Source organism: Sinocyclocheilus rhinocerous, unplaced genomic scaffold (genome assembly GCF_001515625.1).
Source record: "Sinocyclocheilus rhinocerous isolate Xijiao unplaced genomic scaffold, SAMN03320098_v1.1 scaffold1131, whole genome shotgun sequence".
Classification (NCBI taxonomy): domain Eukaryota; kingdom Metazoa; phylum Chordata; class Actinopteri; order Cypriniformes; family Cyprinidae; genus Sinocyclocheilus; species Sinocyclocheilus rhinocerous.
The window spans coordinates 649,348-672,746 of record NW_015638568.1 but is presented as its reverse complement, the minus strand read 5'-3'; the positions used below and the strand labels follow the sequence as shown (position 1 = coordinate 672,746).

At 38.7% G+C, this 23,399-nt stretch overlaps 1 protein-coding gene across 1 annotated transcript in view; it reads left to right on the top strand.

Annotated features, from left to right (window-relative positions):
* The window catches only part of LOC107749823 (exocyst complex component 6B-like), a 74,547-nt gene that overhangs the window by 19,958 nt on the left and 31,190 nt on the right, over window positions 1-23,399 (top strand). Inside the window, exons 4-13 of the mRNA XM_016565012.1 lie at window positions 4,100-4,183; window positions 5,187-5,233; window positions 5,795-5,915; window positions 6,689-6,760; window positions 7,127-7,224; window positions 8,150-8,255; window positions 8,894-9,003; window positions 15,867-15,978; window positions 18,351-18,485; window positions 18,651-18,830. Coding sequence (XP_016420498.1) covers window positions 4,100-4,183; window positions 5,187-5,233; window positions 5,795-5,915; window positions 6,689-6,760; window positions 7,127-7,224; window positions 8,150-8,255; window positions 8,894-9,003; window positions 15,867-15,978; window positions 18,351-18,485; window positions 18,651-18,830 — 1,065 coding nt within the window. The remainder of the gene's footprint in view (window positions 1-4,099; window positions 4,184-5,186; window positions 5,234-5,794; window positions 5,916-6,688; window positions 6,761-7,126; window positions 7,225-8,149; window positions 8,256-8,893; window positions 9,004-15,866; window positions 15,979-18,350; window positions 18,486-18,650; window positions 18,831-23,399) is intronic.

Genomic DNA, 23,399 nt, shown 5'->3' with positions numbered 1-23,399 from the left:
CATATAACAGATGATTTCTCATGGAACAAGAACATCACTTCCTTGGTAAAGAAAGCCCAATAATGACTACGCTTTCTGAGAAGACTTAAAAAAGCAGCCATGAGTAACATCATCATGATCAACTTTTTTAGATGTGTAGTGGAGAGCATCCTGACCAATAACATCATAGTCTGGTTGGGCAGTTGTTCGGCCGCTGACAGGGGGTCCTACAGAGGGTGGTAAAGGCTGCTCAGAACATCATTGCATCCAGTCTCCCATCTATGGAGGACATTTACAAGGTTGTAAAAAAAAAACTGTTCTGCCTACTCCCATCTGGAAGAAGACTCTGAAGTGTTCGAGCACGAACTACAAGACTGAGAAACAGTTTCTTTCCTCAGGTGATCAGGTTACTTGACAGCTGTGGTTGACCACTGCCCTCATCTTTTATCTCTTGTTTCTTGTGGGCCCAACAATGGACTCTGAATGCCATGTTAACTCTCCCTCCAAACATACTTTGCACTACTCTACTTTAAGGACTACTATTTAATGTTTATTATCGCACTCTATGGTTTATCTCATTGCAACATTTGCAGACTCATTATTCTAGTTTAATTTATGACATAACGCTGCATAGATTTGTCTATTGCACTGTGCGGTCATTATTGTTGCTATTGCTAGATGTGTCCTTATTTCTTGCATTATGATGCTATCAGAGATACCGTGTTTTGTTTCTCCCTGTGGGAGAAATGACAATAAACAATGAACTTGAAATACAGAAATTGTTCATGACCTTGGTTCTGTACATGTACAATGGCCCTTTTTTTTTGGGTCTGCTCTGACTTCTGAGCTGGCTGCACTCCAGATGGCCCGAGCTGGGAATCGGCAGGAGACGCTCAGGGGGTTCACCTGGGTTTCCTTCATACCAGAGGGTTGTGACCCGGCCACGGTGTCCCTGGCCTTTTTTTGTACATGTGTGTATGTGTGTGAGACAGTACACTGGAACACAGTGGAACTGTAAGTGTGGAGCTGCTGCGGAGGGACAGGAAGTTGGACTCCGGTTTTAAAGTCAAGCCGAGGGATGGAAAGAATAAGGACTGAGAAAAAGAACAGGACAAGGAAGAGGTCAGAGTGTCAGTTAGAGGGTACAGCCTGTTCTTTGGTCAAGTTTGGCTAGAAAAAAATTAAATTGAAGACAATGTGTTTTAAGTTTTTCTTCACACTGCCGTCAAACACTTGACATTTTTATGAATCTGACGATAATAAAGTTCAAACGGACAGAGGAAAAACATTATCCCTCTGGGGTGGTGGAATTAAAAGAGAACAGCAGATTGCAATAGAATAGAAAACAGAGAAAAGAGGAAGCACGACTTGTTGAAAGTGTGACCTCTCTGTCTCGAGGTCTTGCACTTACCATAAATGCTTATTGTTTTTGCATTGCCAGAAAACAACTAAACTGAAATGGCATTTTCCTTTTAAACCAGTCTGACCTCAAGTGTAGCCGCTGAGATTTAATGGCGCTACTGTGTCAGAGATCAGAGGATGATGGAGATCTCAGAGGGGTCACAGTTTGTTCTCTTCTGTTGGCTGTCCATATCTTACTTTTTATTTTTGTTTTTTGTCACATAGTCCATTTTGGACTTTTTATTCGAATGTATTGGTGGTGGATTTGCACAGCATTTGTACCCTCCTGTACCCTCTTCCAGCTCAAACTCCTCCTCTTTACTTCTGATGGAACGTAAGGTCTGAACAGCGTCTTAGTTCTCTGACAGTTCTGGTCTGTGTTCTGATCAGTGTAAACACAGGCTGGTTGTGATGGGCCAGTTACAGCAGGAAGCCCTGGAGAAGGAGATCCACAGAACAGGCCTCCATCCTACTTCTCCGACCCAGAGAACCACACCCAAAATTCAGCTGTCCAACACAGCTATATCCGTCACTTTCTTTATTAGTGGAGCTCTGGAGATCTGAGGCACTAGACCTTTGTGGAGGGAAGTTCAGCTGAACTTTAGTGTGGATCTTTATTTGATAGTCGATGTTGGCACTGTTCTCCTGACTGTTTAGGTTAAGGAACATCTATAAGAGATGGAGCGTTTGGACACGATTAACTGGGTTTAGACTGCAGTTGGTAGACCTGCTCTTCTCGGTCTTAGTAACCGCAGAAGAGCTTGTATAGCCAACATGATGGACACACTCCGTTAAATTCCCTTCGCACATAACATGGCATTCTTCTTGAACATCCTTTTTTCCTTCTCCAGAATTTATTTTTAAGGATTCTGAGGTAATACACATCCTACTCCAAAGAGTGTGTGTCAATGACCGTATATTGTGCAGGAGTCATTTTGCCCCACTTTGGACTGTTCGGTTTTGGGGAAGCTACTTTAAATTATGAGCAGCATCAATTTTGACAAGTTGCAGCTTCAAAGTAGAGTGGTTATGAATTATTGAATCCATTTTTTTTATAAGTTGATGAATGAACCAACTGGCTAAAATGAATCAGAATTCCTAGAACTTTTTGTGAGAGGAAAATGCAGCATTTTTTGTTGAGCAAGTTACTTACTTTCTTATATTTTGTTATGTTCCTCACTGAATTGTTTCGCCTTCAGCCATTCATTGTGCTGTGAAGGCCTCTGTGGTCAAAGCAGAATATCTGTTCGATCCCTGCTGTTATTAAAGGTTTAAGGTTGTTCTGAAGTCATTCAAAATGTATATAATGCTTTTCCAATTCTGTGTCTGCTTTTTTTCTCTTTCAATTCTTATTTCTCAAACCTTATTCCTCCCCACACATCATTACATTTGGGTGGTCTTGGTTAACTATTTGGGTTTGGTAACCAAATGATTACTAGTTTAAATGCTTGAGAGACTCTGTATTACTATTGTGCCCTTAGTGAGGACTCTGGCATAATAAGTATGCTGTACATCGAAGCATCAGAAATGACAATGTTGCAATAGACTACAGCTCTATTCAAAAACCTAGTGAGCTTCCTTCATATACAGCATTTTAGTCATCTTAAGCTCACCGATATGAAAGCTGATGCAAAGCTTTGACAGATGCATTATAATTCATTTCATGTATCCTGTATTAGGATTTAATTAATGCAAAAAGTCATTCAAGATGGCAGACAAAGTTAAAGTTTTCTATTATGAATACTCATTTTGTTCAGTGGCTATAAAAATATTTAAATACATTTAAAAGTATTTTAAAAATCGTTACATCTAATTAAAAATATGATATTATAAAGTAAAAATATTCCATAAAATGTTTAGTAAAAAACTGGCAGCTGTGGTTGCTGAAAATTCACTGTAATACTCTGGTGTTATGAAATGGCATATAATTACAAAAAAAAAACATAAATTCGGCTATATTTTAGTGTGTCACACAGTGTTCCAACTACCTATATAGGCTGCGGACCAGCAAAAGGCTCACTAGATCTGAAACAGAGCTTGTATCTCACTTTTGTTATTTATAAACTGGTTCTGTGTGGTCAAGTCTTGTCCTGTTTTACTATCTTTGTTTAAGAGGTACAGTCACCCGCTCTGGCTAGATAAATTCAGAGAGGCCCTTGACCGGAGGTAGTGATAAGTCCTACCATGCTGACGCTGTTTTCTGTCTTTATCTCTGTCACTCTGTGCGTTACTGTTTTGTTTCTGCGTTCTCTGTTCTGAGGGGTGTGTGTGTGTATGTTTTGGTGTCATGCCCTTGTAGACTTTGATAGCAGTCTGTGTGAGGTGGACAGGAACTGCACTCTGGGACTCTGGAAAAAGGATCAAGTCTTTAAGTGGTGAATGAGGGCCTTTGTTTTTAGACTGCAAGCCTCTGCTGCGCTGTATTCTGAATCGTACTATGAGATTAGGAGAGAGAGTACCTGATATGCTCTTATTTGAAGTTTAGCATGAGAATTTGTTTTCCTCTGTTAACTGCTTCTCTCAGTCATCATCCTCCCCTCTTATGACCTCCAGTCATCTTAAGATTTTTATTTTTTATTTTTATATTTTGGTGTAATTACAAGTCTTAAATGACTGGTACTCAGTGGTCACAGAGCTGTTCACTCAAAATGATTCACGCCTTTTAGTAAATAGCCTTATTCCCACTCAGGTGTTTAGAATGTGTATCTGGTTTACCCAGGGTGCCCGGGACACATTTGAGAACTACTACAGGAAGCAGCGGCGGAAACAGGCCCGACTTGTGCTGCAGCCTCACTCTAGCATGGTACGCCCTCACACTGCCTGAGCACATGCTTTGTCTGACTGTCTGTTTTACACCCTTCAATCATATTCACTGCACCACCCCCAATCACTAACATCACCTCACATAAACTATCAGGAACTATGAGGTAAGCCATTATCATTGAATAATGTACAAGTTTATGCTTATTTGAGATGGATACTTACCAGGAACTTGACATGTATAGTTAATTTAGGGCCTGAAAATTCATATGTGGACTTTTAGTGTGGTGGTGTTCATATATAATTTTCATTGGCTTGAACAACGATTGAAAAAGGATGTGGAAACATCGTTATAGTTAACATATAGCTCAGTTGTTGAACACTTAAGTTTTCCTTCTAGCAGAGCTGAGTTGTACATATTTTCCCCAATTTCATTCTAGTTTCTGTTTTTTTATATCTGTGCACTTAATGTCATTACAAAATACTTAATGTATACAGTACCATTTAAAAGTTTGAGGTTAGTAGCATTTTTTTCATACTACAGAATCATACTTGTATTCAGCAAGGAATTAATAAAATTATCAAAAGTGACAGTAAAGATAATTTACAATGTTACAGAAGTCTTCTATTTAAAATTGTTTCCACTAGTATATTAAGCGGCACGACTGTTTTCTACATTGAAAATAATAAGAAATTACATTTTACTATGAATTAAAATAGAAAAAAGTTATTTCAAGGTTGTAATAAAATTTAACAATATTACTGTTTTAAACTGTATTATTGACTGATTTCTTTCAAAAATATTAAACAATTTTACAGTCCTAAACTTTTGACCTGTAGTGTATGCTAACGTGTTGAAGACATTTGCAGAATGTCATTGTACAGGTATGTTGTTATTTGGTCAGTACAGACACACATTTTTAAATGTTTTAAGGTAATCTAGTTTATTCCATGAGTAATAAAAACTTTAAAAAAGAGCTGTAATATTGGACTGCTCAGTTAACTGATGTTCATAAAATCTTCTTTCTCTTTCCTGTGGTCTCCAGCATGAAACGTTAGAGGGGTACAGGCACTACTTCAATCAAATTGTCGGGTGAGTGCAGTGCACATTTTGTTTTGAATGGCCAAATTAACTGAAAATCAATTATACGTGCTTACAATGTTAATTTTTAATATAGAAGAGAATTAAAACAGCCAAAGCCTTTTTTGGCTCAGCGTTCGACCCTCCCTTTAGCCAAACGGTCCCCTTCCTCTGGCCCTTCCTGATTCTCCATCCCAGTGCTGCTGAAAAACACTCTTAGTTTTAGAATTTATGGTTCTGGGGATGTGGAGTGGCAGATTGGTGTTATTCTGAATGGGAATATCGGGAAGGCTAGTGTCTGGTACGGAGGCTTTTACAAACATCTTAAGTGGCACAAAAAAGGCTTAGGGCACTCACACAGTGGGATGTCTGGGATTTCTCTAAAAATGTTGCTGGGATGTTCGATGACTCTGATGCCTTTGTGTGCTGGAAAGCCTCATTGTGCCCATTTGGGATATTATTGATGTGGTTTAATGCTTTCCTATGATGTTATAATGTACTAACTGTTTGTCTTTCATACACTTTCCAACATTCTTTAAGTTGTTCCTGTATTTCCCTGTATGTGTCCTGTAGTTTTTTTGTAGTGGAGGACCACATCTTGCACACCACACAGGGCCTGGTTAACAGGGCTTACGTGGAAGAATTGTGGGAGCTGGCCCTTTCAAAGACCATTGCAGCCTTGCGTACGCATTCAGTATGTTTGCACACTACACACCTAACACACACTGAACAAGACAAGCAGTAGAGCTGTTCAAGCAGACATTATTTTTATGGCCAGCCTGGACGGCTAATGGCTTCACTCTGGATTTTCTGATGGATTTTTAGGATAGTGGTTTTCTAGTACAATAAGGTGTCTGGCTACCTTTACTTGAAGATATTTTCACATTTTGTTATTTTATGTCATATTTACAACATACACTACCATAATACAGTAACACAGTTAACTACTAAAGTAGTTAACTGTTAAATAATGAACCTTATTGTAAAGTGTTACCATAATTATTTTAAAAAAAAATTGACCGACTCCGAATTTTTGAACATTAGTGTAAATTACACACAGATGTACCTCACATGTGAAGTTTGAAACAGTTGTCTGATTTAAAAATGTAAGTTGCAAGTTCCTGCAAAAGGACTGCAACAGCTGTCCGAGTAAGTAAACGCACATCTTTGTGGTGTTTGTTGTCCTTATATAGTTAGCAAACTGCAGACCTTATTTTACTAATAAATGGAAAACACTATTCTAAAAACAAAATTCTTAAATTTCAGAGTGAACCATAATCCTTTTGTGGGTTTTAGGAAGACAAACTGAACAGCTCTGTTGTCAGATACTCAACTGGAAACCTTAGTACAGTTAATGTTGCATAAAAGCTGTCTTTTCTTGTGTTTATACCAGGTAATTTAAATTCCTGTGCTGTCCTTCCTCTGCTTCTGCTGTAATCCATCACTCTTACTCTCATGTCTCCATAGTCTTATTGCACTGATCCAGACCTGATTTTAGATCTGAAGAATCTTATAGTGCTGTTTGCAGACACACTGCAGGTGAGTGGAGTAGTACCTGGTTATAACATTTTAGTACTTGGGGTGTCATTGGATAGGATTTTTTAAAATTACATATGTTGATTACTCGACATAGATATAAATAATCACATGCTGCAATATTTTCTGAGAAAAGTGAATATCATTTAAAAACAGTATTGTGACCGACAAATAAAGCATTGAATAGACATTATGAAAAGGGTTAATATGGTGTTTGTTTTATTTCCAAATAATTAATCATAATATCAAGTGTAAATGTATAAAAACCATTTCATCCTGTTTTCTGCTGAGAGTTGCATTAATTTGCTGTCTTTTTTCAACTGAGATGGGCATTATCCACCCCCTCTCTTTTCCTCTCTCTCACTGCAGGGTTATGGTTTTCCAGTAAACCAGTTGTTTGATATGTTGCTGGAGATGAGGGATCAATATGGGGAGATCCTGCTGAAAAAGTGGAACCAGTCCTTCAGGTGCTTTCTGCCTTCTCTCTCCCTTTTCTTTCTCTCTGTTTTCTGCATCTCTATCCCTCAGTTTCTCATTTGAGTTAGGAAAATGACAACTTTATCACCTTATGACCCTGGCCTTGAGAAATCCATACTGAAGGAATTACACTAATAGGGTTATGTCCAAATGTAAGGCGCGTTCAACGTAAATCAGATTGCGTTTACTGCAAGTCATTTGTTCTGTTCTTTATTTCAATACTTGGTAACCACACATCCATTTTTTAAATGAAATATCCACTTTTAATGCCCTATATCAAACTACCATTTAAGGACATTGACTCAATCTGATACCTGTAGTGCTCAGAGATTTATATTTGCAGAGGTTGTGTATTGCAGGACAGTTGAAGGACGGAAATTTTGTCAGACCAAACCATCTAAAATCACTGATCAAATTACCCCCATATGACTAAATCATATTGCTTGAAGGACAAATATTTTCTTCTTTTTTGTGCTGGGATACCTTTAAAGAGCATTTAATCCAAAAAATGTCAATTTGTTGTTGAAAAAATGTTAAAGCTCTTTGGAGGGAGATAGTTACGATTTGTTTGGTTGAATCTTAAGAGCAGATGACATGGAAAAGTTGTTGTAACCTTGCTGGAGATGCTTTTCCTTCCCTGTCAGAGACACTTGACTCACTCTATAAAAGAATGATGCTTTGGAGTCTTTGAATGGCCAGAATGTCATTACTGTGGGAACAGGCATTCAAGGAAATGTGTTATGTGTGTTTGCTATGATGAGTTACACAAACACAGACACACGGCTCATGAGTCCAGTAAATGGTGTTTAGATTATTTAGTCTTCTTTATTATCCTGCTCTTGCCCTCAGGTTTATGATCAGTTGATCTGTGAAGTCCTGGTCTTTTCCCTCCTCATACGTATTCTGTTGATTTAGGCAAATCTTGGATCAGGACAACTACAGCCCCATTCCTGTGGCATCCCCTGAAGAGTACCAACGAATAGCAGGCCAATTCCCCTTCCAGGATCCAGAGCTCGACAAGGTGAACATTAGGCACATAAGAAAGCTTTTATCCCACAGATTTTCTTACAGATTCCCTCAGTTACACACCCTCCAGTCTCCACAAAGACACAAATATCCTCCTGCTGTCCAAAAAGTTGATTACTAACATGCGCATCCCCTGAAATACTTGAACTTAACCATACATTTGAATTCTCCCATTGACGTCAACAAGAACTACTGCCCAATACTGTTATAGTAATCAAAGGATGCTACCTTTCTTGGTGATACTTGCAGCTGTTCTTTTTCATGCAATTAGGCTGCCTTTTTGTTTCCTTTATAAAGGAAATCTCCCAGTGTGCTCTATCAACAGCATTTGTTACAGATTGTCAATATTTTTCATTTTGAGCAGAAATTTTGATCACATTTAAAACACTTACAATGGAAGTACACATGGCAAAGCATCTGTTAAAATACACCCCAGAACCAGAAGTGTCCAACTAGACTAGTACCACACCAAAAGAATGATTTAGACAACTTTACAGCTCACACAAGCATTTAATTAATAGTTTTAACAAAAATACAAAACATTCACATTTCTGATTTTAAAGCCTCCAGAATACTTGCCCTGTGCTTTAATGTATTTATTTACTTATTTACGAGTATCATTTTTCTAAACAGATGCCTTTTCCAAAGAAGCTGCCATTTTCTGAATTTGTGTCTAAAGTATACTCACAACTCAAAGAATTCATCTATGCCTGCCTGAAATATTCTGAGGACTTGCACCTTAGGTAAGAGCGTGCAAACACACTTTAAACTGTTTCACACCTGCATATCTAATCCTCCCGTCCAAATGTTCTCATTAGCAAATCATGCTGCCTGAATGCCAGTTTACATACCTATTTTTGAAGGTTTTTTTTAATTTATTTTTTTTACTTACATTCTTTTGTTATGAAATCACTAAACCTGCGGCATTGTCTTTGGCTATCCCCTAGAGTAGCTGTTGAACTTCAGAGAGGAAGTTCCATCGGCACCAAACAGTTTCTGTGTGTTTTCCTAATTAATTGCATGCTTGGTGCTAGTGGGTGTTATTTCAAGGAATTTCTCCCAGTGTTGACTGATCTCTGGTCAGTTTATGAGTTCTTAGAATTACTGATGAGGTTGCCAGATGCGCCGAGCTGTTTAGTGTGGCCTACCCTGAATTCCCAGTCTGCAGACTGTTGGACAGAATAAACGGCTCTGTGAAATGGTGCTTCGGTATGATCTCCCTTTATGATATTTCTCAGAAGAGAAGTCCATTTCACAAATGTAGAAAACAAACAATGTGAAAACAGCACTTTTAGATTTCTCAATGAATTACTAAAGACCTGTTTAGCAACCTGTTATATAAAGTCAGAGAGTGAACTTAATTTAATTAGGCAAGTATGGCTATTCCTATTGCTCATGCTTAGGATGGCCTGCGCATTAACTTTTAAGTGACTTGCTCATCCCAATTGAAATTTAATTTTAAATCTAGACTGTATTTAGAGAGCAGACTTGGAGAATGGACTAGCTATTCAGTTATCAGTTTAAAGCCTGTTCACACTAAGAACAATACATATAACCACTACATTTTAAAAATGACTTTAACTCCAAGAATAGTGGAGTCCACAATTATGACAAAAACAATCAAAATCCATCTGACAGTCCACAATAACACTACCTTTTCTTTTCTTCATGCTTTTTTTTTCAGCAAGGGCATATTTAATTGATCACATGTGACAGTAAAGACTTTTGTTACAAAAGACTTCTATACAAATAAATGATGTTCGTTTGAACTTTCTATTCATGAAAAAAAGAATAATGTGACACTGAAGACTGCTAGAAATTTCACATTTCCTTCACAGAAATAAATTACATTTAAAATGTATTCAAATAGAGAACAGTTATTTTAAATTCAAAAATATAAAAATCAAAAACATAAACTTGCTTGACCCCAAATGTTTGAACTGTAGAGTATGTTTACAGAACATACTGTAACTGTGGTGTGCACTTAGAATAAACATTACATTATCATCTATTGGTATCTGCACTTACATATTTATTGCTATATCCTTTGCATCACTAATTAGACATGCTTAATTTGGACATGTATGGTTATCCAGTACATTTTTCCATAGTGCCCCTTAAAATACAGTAGTTTCAAGGATTTTTTCCCTCAAACTAAGAACCCTACTCACGCAGGATTCAAATTCTGGGTCATCTCTGTTTAGGACCAAACCTTCACCCTTTTGTATTAAAATCTCTAACCATTAATCTCCCAAACACCCCTTAACCCCAGTCACGTTGTGTTGTGATCTGATATCTCACCGCTTCTCCTAATCTCCTAAACGGAACAGTAGGTCATGGGGTTGAGGCTAAAGGTCACTGTCTGTAGAACTATCGTTGGCATTTCTGTCTGCCTCCTTCTGATTGAGCTATGTACTAAGACGAGTCCTCCCGATTGTGATTGTTTGATGTTCTCTGTCTCTGGCCCCATCAGGTCTGGTTACCTTAGAAGCGGATGTCCCGGTTGGGTATGCTAATCCTTGTGTGTATATTTGTGCAGTTTTTGGGTTTGTGTTGCAGTTTAGAAGGTTTACTGAGGAAATGAGGGAACATGATTCAGGACAGAGAACACGTAGAAACCTGCATCCTACCAAATTACTACTCCATTATCATCATCATTAGTGATTAGTGTCTGAGAGACTGTCTAGCCAGCCAGACACTCTTAACAGTGTCGCCTGTAGAGTGGTCAGAAAGATGATGCTCATGATAACGGTAGAAAAGTCTTGAAAAGGTGACTGTATTTCCCAGCTCATTGGCTTAATCTCAAGCACTGATTGCCCTGTCCAAAGACTACCTGTGCAGTACAAGTATTGTTTTTGGAGATACATTCTACAATCACTGCAAGAATTATTTTAAATGAGCAATAATACGTTTTTCCTGTCTGACAGTCTGTGCGTGCTAAATTCTTCTAAACTGTCCAGCTGCTCTGTAGCTGCTCTGGACATTGATGGTAAATTCTTGGTTTATATCAGAGGTGCAAAGTATTGGAGCCTAATCACACCTGCAAGATTATTTAAGGGAAAAATATGATAAAAATTCAACTATTAATAATGAGTATTATTCTCATATTTTTGTTCTATTGATTTGTATTATTCTATTTTAGTATTTTTCGTTACTTAGGACAGCCTAATTTGTTGTGTTGTTATAGCTTGCATCTGAAAGAAGCAGAACATTTCTTTTAATTTTGTGTAACATAACAGAGCTGCACACATCTGCCAAATGTTTGAATGTAATCTAAATCTACGTTTATGTTAAATGGACATGTACAAGTAAAATATTAGGAGTAAGAAGTGAATTGTTTTCATGTCTCCAATCGATAATTATTAAATGTAATAAACCTACATTAGTAATAATGATTTGATGCTGTTGAAGTGTAATGCCGGGTTCAGACTACATTATATTTTGGTCTGTCACGATAGTCACTGTGTCAGATTACACTATTTTGACTCCTAAAATCTTGTCATGTCGTGGACAAGAAACATGTCAGACTACACGTTGCTTCCCGACCATTCATTGCGTGCCGTCTTTAATGACGCGCATGATGTCATCGAGAAGGCGGAACTAGTGACTGACTTCCGAAAACAAGAGTGTAAACTGCTGAAGCGCTTCCGCTATAGTTCGCCAGCATTTTTCTTTGTTTGTTCTTTCATAGTAGTCCCTCGATGACACATCATACAGGTAGGAGTACTGTTGCCACAGCTTCATGAACCTTTCCTCCATCTCATAATTCCACCTAGCAGCACCATCATCTCTCTTTCGTTTTGCCATGTTTGAAACCTGTGTATGAAAGAGCTTCTGTGCTGCTATTGGTCAACGTCACCAATGTGACAGAACTCGTCGTGGATGACGGAAAAAAAATTAAACCTGCTAGTCTTTCTGTCGTGATGTCGTGAAGCATCGCAGACGCGGAATCGGTTGTCGTCCACTATGACACACTACACGTGCTGAAACGATGGAATCTTGCGTCCCGACGCCCATTGTCGTTTACGAATCCCCACGACACCCTACGTCAAGCAAATCGTGGCAAAATCGGGCTAAAATCGTGTAGTCTGAACCGGGCATAACTGAGAAGCATAACCCTAATTAAAATTGGGCCTAAAATGCACTGTATATTTTCATCATTTAGTCGCCAGAGTGAAGATTTAGTCGCATATGCGAGTGATTTACTCGCAATGTAGAGGGTTGGTTTGGTTAAATCTCCCTAATTACTAATTTTGTGTAATTATTTAATCTACAGGCATTCACACTGGTGGTGAGTTCTATTTGCTTGCAGTTTTGGTCAGTCTGATCCTTGATTATAAATGAGACACCCTTAGGTTAGATGGAAAAACATAATCAAAACTAATTTATTGCATGGCTGTCTAGAATACGTGATTATGTCTGATCGATTGTGGCGGTCTGCAGTCAAAGGTTTTTGTATAGTCATCACTAAACATTATCCTCTACGTAGTGGTTAAATCAAAACATTGGCTTTTAAACTCTGTGGGAATAGTACTCAAAAAGAAGCCATTTAATATTTTACATTTGTATTGTGTTTTAAAGGTGTCCATGCCATATATAATACTGTATGTATGTTGGCGGAGGAAGTTGTCTCACTTTTATTGGGACCCCTGCCAAGACTTTGGCTACTCACTGCCTCCTCACATTCACCAGTCATGTCCTTATGTGGTTTTTAGAACGTGGCCGAGCCCCACACTCAAATGTCAGTTAAAATTCAACAATAAACATCTGACCTCTTTTGGCTGCGCTCACAGGAGTCCGTGCCTCGACGTGTGGGGTCCAGGGGCTCCAGATCAAGCTGAAATCCCCCATACACACCAAATACACAAAATAATGTTCTTTTTAGCAGCATCATATGACCCCTTTAAGAATACTATCAAATAATGTCTCGACTCGCTGGATCTTCGTATTTGACAAATTTGTAAAAATGACTCCCTATTAGCACAAGTGTGATTGAGTAAGAGGGCAAGAAGCAGCCAGATGGCATTCAACCAGAGGTCTTGGATGATGGGGTCAGGATTCTGGGTATGTGTGGAAGGGTGTTGAGAAAAAAACCCTGTTGATATTAGAAACGGAAACCTATGACTGACACACCAAAGGAGCAAAGGAACAGCTCTGCATACTACCCAGACTAGGCCACCGGAGGCAATTAGTCTTTGTGGTCTCTCTCCGCTAATATTGAGATGAGATGCGGTCAGAGGGGGAAGGAAGGGGGCTCAAGTCCATGTGCAGGTGCCTGGAGACCAGACGTTAGGAATGTATGTGACCCCACCCCCCCAACCAATGCATGTCCAGCGAACTTTAGACCTCCTTCACGAGAGCCGCTTTACAAATGCGCATTTACCGTATTAACCTGAAGTTACCCTTGAGTTGAAGCTAGCTGTAACGTTACTCTTTGTGATGGTTGAATAGCTAATGAACATACGTTCTGTGCTAACTGATGTGAGCCGTATCTGTCTCGCTTGCTGCTTCTGCTTAGTTTCTCTTTTTCCAATGAAGTTAATTGGACATTTTCAGTCTCCGTTGGTTCCCTGCTCATCTGTTTCTCTCAGATCATTGTTTATCAGACCGATCCCGACCCTAATTTTCACTGAAATAGTGAGAGAGTTAAATGGATGAATAAATCAAATGTAAATGTCAGTAAACCGTCTGTGTTTAATCAGACTACAATTTCTCTTTCTGTTTTGTAGCCCCCTCCCTCTTTAGATGAGGAATAGCCAGAGGCCTTTGGATTCATCCAGACACTGTCAGTTTCCAGATCATCACAAAAAGAACAATGCCTCACTTTAAGTCCTCAATTTAAAGCCAGGCCTTTCTTTTTCACCCTAGTTCTATACCGGGAACATTTCCAAATTGTGATGTACAAAATCAGAGCTATTTTATGGTAATCAACAAGCCAATGACCGTAACCCAACATGCCATTTGCTAAAATTTGAACAAAGCTTAAACGAAACAAACACAGAAAATGTCTCATGGTTACCTAGAGTTTGCAGCAGGACAGTAGTTGCTCATATTTTAATCTGAGTATTGGTCTAAAAGCAATTTCTCATCATCTTGTGATCGAATGGCACCTCCTTTTCTCTCTTTATGTCCTCCATCTCTCTGCTCCATTCGGCTCTCCTCTTGCCAAGTCAGTGGAGGTAGCTCAGAGATTTTCCCCCTGCTGAGGAGAGGAACGTTTTTCAAATTCCTCTTCTGCTTTTCTCAACACAATGAGCGACGATTTAGTAATTTGCGAGGAATGCGTTTGTTGCCCAGATTGAGGGGGAAAACTATTGCACCCTGGGCCTTGGCTCCCATTGACAGACACGCTTGAGACATATTGTCCCTTTCTTTCTTTTGAGTCTCTTTTAATTATTTGTGAACCAATCTGTGGGGGGAAGTAGAGAAAGATGCAGCTGTAGCCGTACTAACGAGCACTAGCCCCCTTTACTCCTCCCCACCCCCGCCGGTCTTCAATAAAACAGAAGAGAAGAGTAAAGAAAAGTGATATCCCCCTTTTTCCCTCATGTTGATTTAAACAGTATATCTGTGTGTGGTTGTTCTCTGGTTTTTGGAACATGCGTTACTGAAATCCAGAGGGTGTTATTGGGCCCTGATGAGTGGTTTTAAATCCCACCCAAAGTCTGTGTCTGTGAGTGTTCATGTGTGTAGGCCTCTCCATCTTATTCACTACATCTTTTTGTTTCCACTTTGTGCCTTTTTTCTCTCAGAGGAGGTGGAGTATTAAGGCTGTGATTAGAGCACATAGGACACTCTGTGAGTCAGAACGATGCTTATGTAAATCTGGACCACAAAAACATCTCGCTAAGGATTCTGTTCTCCATATGTTGGGTCTGAAAGAAAATAATTTGCACCAAGTATTTCTAGAAGTGTTCAATGAGACCAGGAGTCTCTTAGGCTCACCAATGCTTCATTTATTCGATTATTATTATTATTTTTTACAATTATTAATGTTGAAAACTTGTGCTGCTTAGTATTTTTGTATCAACCGTGATACTTTTTTTTTAGGATAGAAGAAAGCCTTTCTATTGTAGAGTGATATGTCATGTTTTGTCTGTGGTGCAGCACTTTGGTCAGCAGTTTACGTTGCTTTAATGGAGCTATATAAATAAATCTGACCTTGATTTTTTTTTAGGATTCTCTAGTTCAGAAGAACAGTGTTTATTTGAAATAAATTTTTTGTAACAAGATCTTTACTGTCACTTTTAATCAATGTAATGCATTTTTGCAAAATAAATGTATTCGTTCATTAAAAAAAAAAAAAAAAAAAAAAAAAAACTGCTGAGCTCAATCTTTTTAACAGTAGTGTATTTAATTTAAGGGCTCTAAGCAACTTAGACATTGAGCATCTTATAAATTTTTCGGGTCAGCTAATACAGATTCCTTCTTATTAAAAAGAGGAAATAATTGAATACATTTCCTGTTGTGTGTGGGGCAGGACACAGCCCCCTGCTGGTACAGTTTGTCCCTCCAATCCTGAATATTGGTGTTATGGATTTACTTTATAGATATAAACATATGTATTTATAACTATTATCCTAATTAGGTGAATTTTCATGTTCAGCTCTACAGAAATTGATGACATGATCCGCAAGTCTACAAACCTCCTGCTCACACGAACCCTTAGCCACTGCCTACAGTATGCCATAAAGAAGAAAAACGTAGGACTGGCAGAGGTGAGGATCTTTTTATTTTCATCCATCTGTTTCTGTGTTTATATTCCCACATCCATGTTGCTCCTCATTGATGTTGTATCAGTCCACTCTCTTCTAGTTTTCTGCACTAGTGGAAACCTGGTCTTGAATAATAAGATTATTTCACTCTCCACATGTCTTGTAGATAGACCACTTTAAAACTCTAGTAGCCTTTCTTTTCTCACCGAGGATGGGAACCATTTTTTTTTTTTAATCAAGTTTTTTTTTTTTTTTAATTACCAGCTATTTTTAATTTAAATCAAATAAAACTCTTAATCTTGACAAATAATGATCAGACACTTCAAAATTTGTTACTTCAAAAAAAATTGCATTGCTGTATCTAAAAAACAGCATTTAAAGGAACACTCCACTATTTTAAAAAATAGGCTCATTTTCCAACTCCCCTAGAGTTAAACAGTTGAGTTTTACCGTTTTCGAATCCATTCAGCCGATCTCCGGGTCTGGAGGTAGCACTTTTAGCTGTAGCTTAGCATAGATCATTGAATCTGATTAGACCGTTAGCATCTCGCTCAAAAATGACCAAAGAGTTTCGATATTTTTCCTATTTAAAACTTGACAATTCTGTAGTTATATCGTGTACTAAGACCGACTGAAAATTAAAAGTTGCGATTTTCTAGGCCGATATGGCTAGGAACTATACTCTCATTCCGGTGTAATACGCACGCAACTTTCCTGCCGTACCATGGGTGCAGCAGGCGCAATGATATTACGCAGCGCCTGAAAATAGTCCCAGCTAGGTAACTTCCAATAAGCCTATTTTCAGGCGCTGCGTAATATCATTGTGCCTGCTGCACCCATGGTTCCACCCATCAGATTCAATGATCTATGCTAAGCTACAGCTAAAAGTGTTACCGCCAGACCCGGAGATCGGCTGAATGGATTCGAAAACGGTAAAACTCAACTGTTTAACTCTAGGGAGTTGGAAAATGAGCCTATTTTCAAAAATAGTGGAGTGTTCCTTTAATGTCAAAGGCCAATCTGAAATGGACTGTCCGCAACAGTGGCAGGCAGGTATGGCAAAATTACCTGCCACTGGCTGGTGGCATGTGTAATTTTTCTCACCCTGCTCTCACTCCATCTCTGCTTTTCTCTGCCTGTGTTTCTCGCTCAAATGTGGTTAGTTTCTTCTCCGCTCTGCAGATTCTGCTTGCAGTCTGGCCTGTTTATAACCCCTCAAATCCAGATATGTTTGGTTCAGTTGGGTGCCGCTGATGAGAAAATGATGAAAGAATAGCAGAGAAAGAAAGAAAGACATTCAGTATTGTATTTAATAAAAGCAAAAGCTTTATTTTTGGTTTCAGGTAGTTTGCACAGCAAAGTCTAGTCTTACTACTACCTACACACACACACACACACACACACACACACACACACCAGATCAGATATCAAGCTCCTTCCTCCCCCTGTCTTGCCCCGGATATGGTGGAGGTGCGGAAGTGTGACCCGGGCTCTGCATTGGGCTTCCCTCCCTGCATGGTGCACCATGACTGGAGAGAGAGAGAGAGAGGGAGGGAAGACCGGGTCCAAGTTAAATGTCTTGGCTCAATTAGCACCAATGTGCCTCAGCGCCTTGCTGCTGACAGCCTTGCCCTGCCTGTGGACCTCAAACTCTACACCACAGAACAGCTAACTGAACGTAGAGTAGCTCCTGGTCTGTTTCCCACAGACAGATTCTCTCTGTCCCTTTAAATGTACCCTTGACTTCCTCTCTATGCCCTTTCCCCTTTGGGGCTTTTGCTGGTTGTTATTACTCATACCTCCAGATTTTTTTCCCGAAAGCACTGCTTTCCTCTGTGATGACCTGTACTACCTATGCAGTTTTACTAAGGTCAGTTAAAAATATGCTGCATTATTATTGAAAGACAAGCTCTATTAGATGTGTACCTGTACCAGTAAAAGATGCTGATCTAGCAACATAACTGTATAAATGAAGTTTAGCAAAGTAATATTCACTACTGCTTAAAAGTTTGTGGTTGGTAATTTTTTATGTAAAGAAGTTTTATTCTCACTAAAGCAGCATTTATTTGAACAAAAATACAGTAAAAACAGTAATATTGTGAAATACTATTACAATTTAAAATAATTGTTTTCTATTTCAATTTCTATTTCTATTGTCAAATTTAATTCATTCCTGTAATGGCAAAGCTGAATTTGCCATTACAGGAATGAAGCCATTACTCAGCAGCCATTACTCCAGTTACTCATGTCTTCAATGTCACAAACCTGCAAAACTTTGCCTTTTCATGCATGTAACTAATTGTGCTTTGTCAGTAAAAACTGATTTGGACAAAAATGGATTAGTCAGAATTTGAAATCACATTTGATTCCCAAAGTTGGTTCAGATCATCATCAACACCACTCACCTGGAGCAGTCCTGTCACTACCTAGAAGAGTTCATCTCCAACATAACCAACGTGCCTCCGGATACCATTAATGCCACCAAACTCTATGGAACCTCCACCTTCAAGGTAGGAGCTAAGATGTCACCCCCCCCCCACACACACACATACACAATCATATACATACACACACACACACACACACACACACATGGATTGTGTGGATTATTATTCAGTATTTTTACAATACATATTGTGCCTGTTTAGGATTCTCTTCTCTTTCTTTCTGTATAGGACGCAAGGCATGCCGCTGAAGAGGAGATCTACACTAACCTGAATCAAAAGATTGACCAGTTTCTGCAGCTGGCTGATTATGATTGGATGGCAGCACAGGGAGGTGGGCAGGCCAGTGACTACCTGAGTGACCTCATCGCTTTCCTCTGTAGCACTTTTGCAGTGTTCACTCACCTGCCCGTGAGTATTTCATCCACACACGCATGAAGATTTTTCTCTTTTTGTTTAAAAGCCATTTTTGCACTCTAATTACGTGATTACTTAAAATAATGACAGCTTTTGGACACAGCCAAGAAAAGATTATGGTCCTGTCCAGCTCCAAATTTCACTTTAGTCTGAATTTTGACTTTCTATTCTTCCTGATATTGCAGCTTTATATTTTGCAAAAACAACTTTTGCTCCTTAAAAATAGAACTGATGTAGGTCTAAAGTATGATCTTGTAGTGGAGACGAAGGCAACCGTCTAGGGTGGCACTCACTTTGCTTCTCTTTTGCTCATTTACATCAGTTTTATACACACTACCGTTCAAAAGTTTGGGATTGGTAAGATTTCCCATGTTTACTAAAGCTGAATTTATTTGATAAAAAAACAGCAATATTGTGAAATGGTATTACAATTTAAAATAACTTTACTATTTTAATGTATTTTAAAATGTAATTTTTCTATGTGATGACAGCTGCATTTTTAACATCATTACTCCAGTCTTCAGTGTCACATGATCCTTCATAAAATCATTCTTATATGCTGATTTTGTGCTCAAGAAACTATTCCGTTAGTATCAGTTAGGGCTGTCAATGGCTCAAAACTAAATTAGAATTTTTTACTTAAATATGATCAATATTCGAATTATATTCTAATTTAAAAGTCATAATTTCAGTTAGGGGGAAAAAAAGCTTTGGCCTCTCTTCTGAGGCCACAAGAGGGCGCATCGAGCAAAATATTATGCACGTTTCTTCAAAGCATAATAAAATAACACGACTATCTTTGAAAAAAGTGCGTAATGTTTAAAATAATATTTATAAAACTTATATAATTAATAAAGTTGCTTAAACAATTAGAAACAAAACAGCATCATGCATGTATGTATTTTTGCGCAGCTCGTCTGTGAACAACGGCTCTGTGTAGTTAATGCTGCTCAATGTGAAAGCACGCAGGTGATGGAGATTTACCGCTGATTACAGAACCGGCTTTCTGACAAGATGCGCGTTAAATATCGCATGCGATTTATCGTGCAGCCCTAGTTTCGGTTTTGACGTAAACAACATCTTCCCCGCACTGATTGTTCTCTTTTTCTGCAATATTTTGAATGAACAACGTAGCAGCTGTTATCCAGTGGGTTCAACTGGATAACAAAAGCATTAAAATGCAATGACACTTACATCGTCGTCGCATTTCGTGCATCACTGATAATGCTGCCTGACGCACACCTAAAAATGTGGATTTTTATTTTAAATTCGACGAATATTCGAAATTCAAAATTATTAAAAACTAATTAAATTCAGTATTAAAAACAGTTGTTGTTTAATATTTTTTGGAAACATTGATACATTTCTTCAGGATTTTTTGATGAATAGGAGTTTCAAAAGAACAGCATTTATCTGAAAGAAATCTTTTGCAACATTGTAAATTTGTGTATTTACTGTCACTTTTGATCCTTTTGATCCTGCATCCTAGCTGAATAAAATATTTTATTTAATTTATTAAAAAAGATCATACTGACTCTAAACTTTTGATTAGTTGTGTATGTCAATAAATTATTAATATTATTATTATTATTATTATTATTATTATCATTAATAATAATAATAACAATAATGCAGGTAATTAATTATTTCATACTAATTTAAAATTATTATTATTATTATTATTTGTAATTTTTATTTGTCATGCTATTTGTCTTTCACCTCGTGGTCCTGGTGCACAGGCTCTGTTGGCCTGGGCCATAATCCATCCTTGCACCCAACATGCTCTGCCTGAGCCTGTGGTCTCCCCTATTTGACACCATCGCTTTAACAGAGATTGTACTCCCAGTACACTTGAACTTTGATGGAAAGCTAAGTATGGTCGTAGCAAGTAAGAGGATTGCAGTGTTCTGGGCTTGCAAGCCCCAGTGTGGCTCAGCTGATATGGAGTTAAAAAGATCTTGTTGCGTGACCTTAGGTTTCAGCTTTGGTTAAGGAAGTTTAGCACGGGCACAGCCCGGCCCTGACCCCTGTCATGAGGGAGTTCTGATAATCAAAGAATTTAAGAGTTTTCCTTCCTACGGGCCTCAACCAAACACCTTCCCGTGTCTGCATGACTGGCTGGAATTGTCTCTGATCCAGGGCTGGTGGCAGTAATGCTGCTTCCTGCGCTCCTGTAATCTCTTAAATCCTGACTGCCCTTTTTTTAAGCTTTCAGTAACAGAGAAGTACGACCCTTTCAGCCCGCTGCAAAACAGTCCTCACATTCTTGGCTGGATTTGACCAACAGGGGGCAATGTTTGTACGACCCCAGGTTGGGCTAAGGTCAGGCTGAATGTCTCACTTTCTCCGTTGACGCATACACACACATACACTCAAAACACCAAACCACACACGTACGGTCAAACGATCGTGTACTCTTCCAGATATGCTGCTTATATCATTGTGTTTGCACATTCCAGCTCTGCATGTGAACATAGTGCATCCTGTTTCAGTCAGCCCCATCCGTGTCCCCAGTTCACACTCCTGATGGTTTTCAGGAAAGGTCAAGAACTGACCGTTTGTGTGTGTGTGAAAGTGGCCCTGCAATAAAGTTCACAGCCAAAAACTCTGGTAATGACTCCAAAGTCACAGTCCCATCAGTCACACTCCCTTGCTTGGCCTCTCCCACCTGACCACAAACCATCTTTGACACTCAGAGGGACTTTCTGTATCGATCGTAAACCGTTTGGCCAAGTTGATATGAGACGGTGCGGTTGACCGACTTCATTTGAACCCAAGGGGATTCATAAATGTGACCTTTTGACCTACATTTTTGTCTCCGTCTATCTTCTGTAGGGCAATGCTATAGAGCACGCCACGCTACCGGTGAGTATGGTTGCAGTGTGGTCTAACTTCAGGCATAACCTTGGCCATTTCTTGTCACAGTACTTCCGCATGCTGCCTGGTGTTCATCTGACCCACTCATAGATTTTTAAATGCATTTTTAATGCTTGTTATGGAACACAAATGAGGTGACAGTAATGCTGCTTTGTCCCTTAGGTTTCTAGAATTTGTTTGTAGATCTTTACTGTAAAATTCAGCTAATGCTCTGAATTTTTGTGTGCCCTGCACCAGTAATATTACTTTGCATAGGCTTATATGCAGAGTAAACAAGCCTCTTAAAATGTGACAATGGATGTTTGCTTAAAACCTTGCACTGACAACATAAAGCATCATGTGATGGTGATTTACTGTGGAAAGTATGTTAAGGCCTGTATTAAACACACAAGGCCCACTCATGTATGCTTAAGAATAGAGAACGACAGGTAACAGTCAGGATTTGAGTTTGTGGCTGTACACTGTGGTTTGAGGGGGAAAAAAATCTCATGAAGTCAACTCCTTTCCTGAAGTTTATTGGAAAAACAGTATTTGTCTTGATGAAACTGAATGATTGGCAGGGAACTTGGGGTTGTGGAGCCTTTTTTGTGCCATAACACGCTGTTTCTACGTGGTGGTCTGTTCATGGACTGACATGCTTCAGCAGACATTTTGTGAGTGTTTTTGCTGTCTGATCCATAAAACATTCTGTGTGCAATCTCAACATGCAGTGTGTTTTTGTTGCATTAACTTGTCATTACTGAGCTGATGCTGGCAAGATGCTCTGAAAATGTGGCAGCTTATATGGGGAGCTTTATATTGTAGTGTCTTACGCAGACACAAAATAGACGTCCTCTGTCTGCTAGCAGAGTGTTTTCAGCTTTGGGTTTCTGATTTAATTTGGAAGTGGATTTTTTCCAAAATCTTGATTGTTATTAAATGTTTGAGGTGGATCACATGAGCTCCCCTGTCTGCTCTCCCATTTGTAGTTGGTGTTTATGTCACACTGTACATTTGCCTGAAGTTGAACTCTGCTCAGCTTCATTGCATCACCAATGGTTGTCATTTCTGGTGTTGCCTAAATCATCAACATTTAATGCCAACAACTTACACTGCCGTTCAAATGTTTGATTTTTTAAAGAAATAAATACTTTTCTGAGCAAGTTAAACGCATTAAAGTGGCCAAAATGAAAAATGTAATTTTACTAAAGATTTTTCTTTCAAATAAATGCTGTTAGGGTTAGGGTTAGGGTTCAAAAGAACTCTATTCATCCAAGAATACTGAAAAAAACACGGTTTCCACAAAAATATTAAGCAGGACAACTGTTTTTAAAATTGATAATTATAATACATGTTTTTTAAAGCAGCAAATCAGATGCAGTTATTTTAAAGGGGTCATATGATGCAATTTAATTTTTTCCTTTCTCTTTGGAGTGTTACAAGCTCTTGGTGCATAAAGAAGATCTGTAAAGTTGCAAAGACTAAAGTCTCAAATCCAAAGAGATATTCTTTATAAAAGTTAAGAGTCAGCCACACCCCCCTAAAACGGCTCATTCGAACACGCCCCCACATATCTACCTCACTATGTGGGAAGATTTGCATAACACCGCCCAAATGTTCACGCAAAGAAAGAAGACGTAACTTTTATTCTCGCTGTAGTATTGATGCCGCCGCCATGTTGTGAAGACGCTGTGTGTTTCGTTGTGA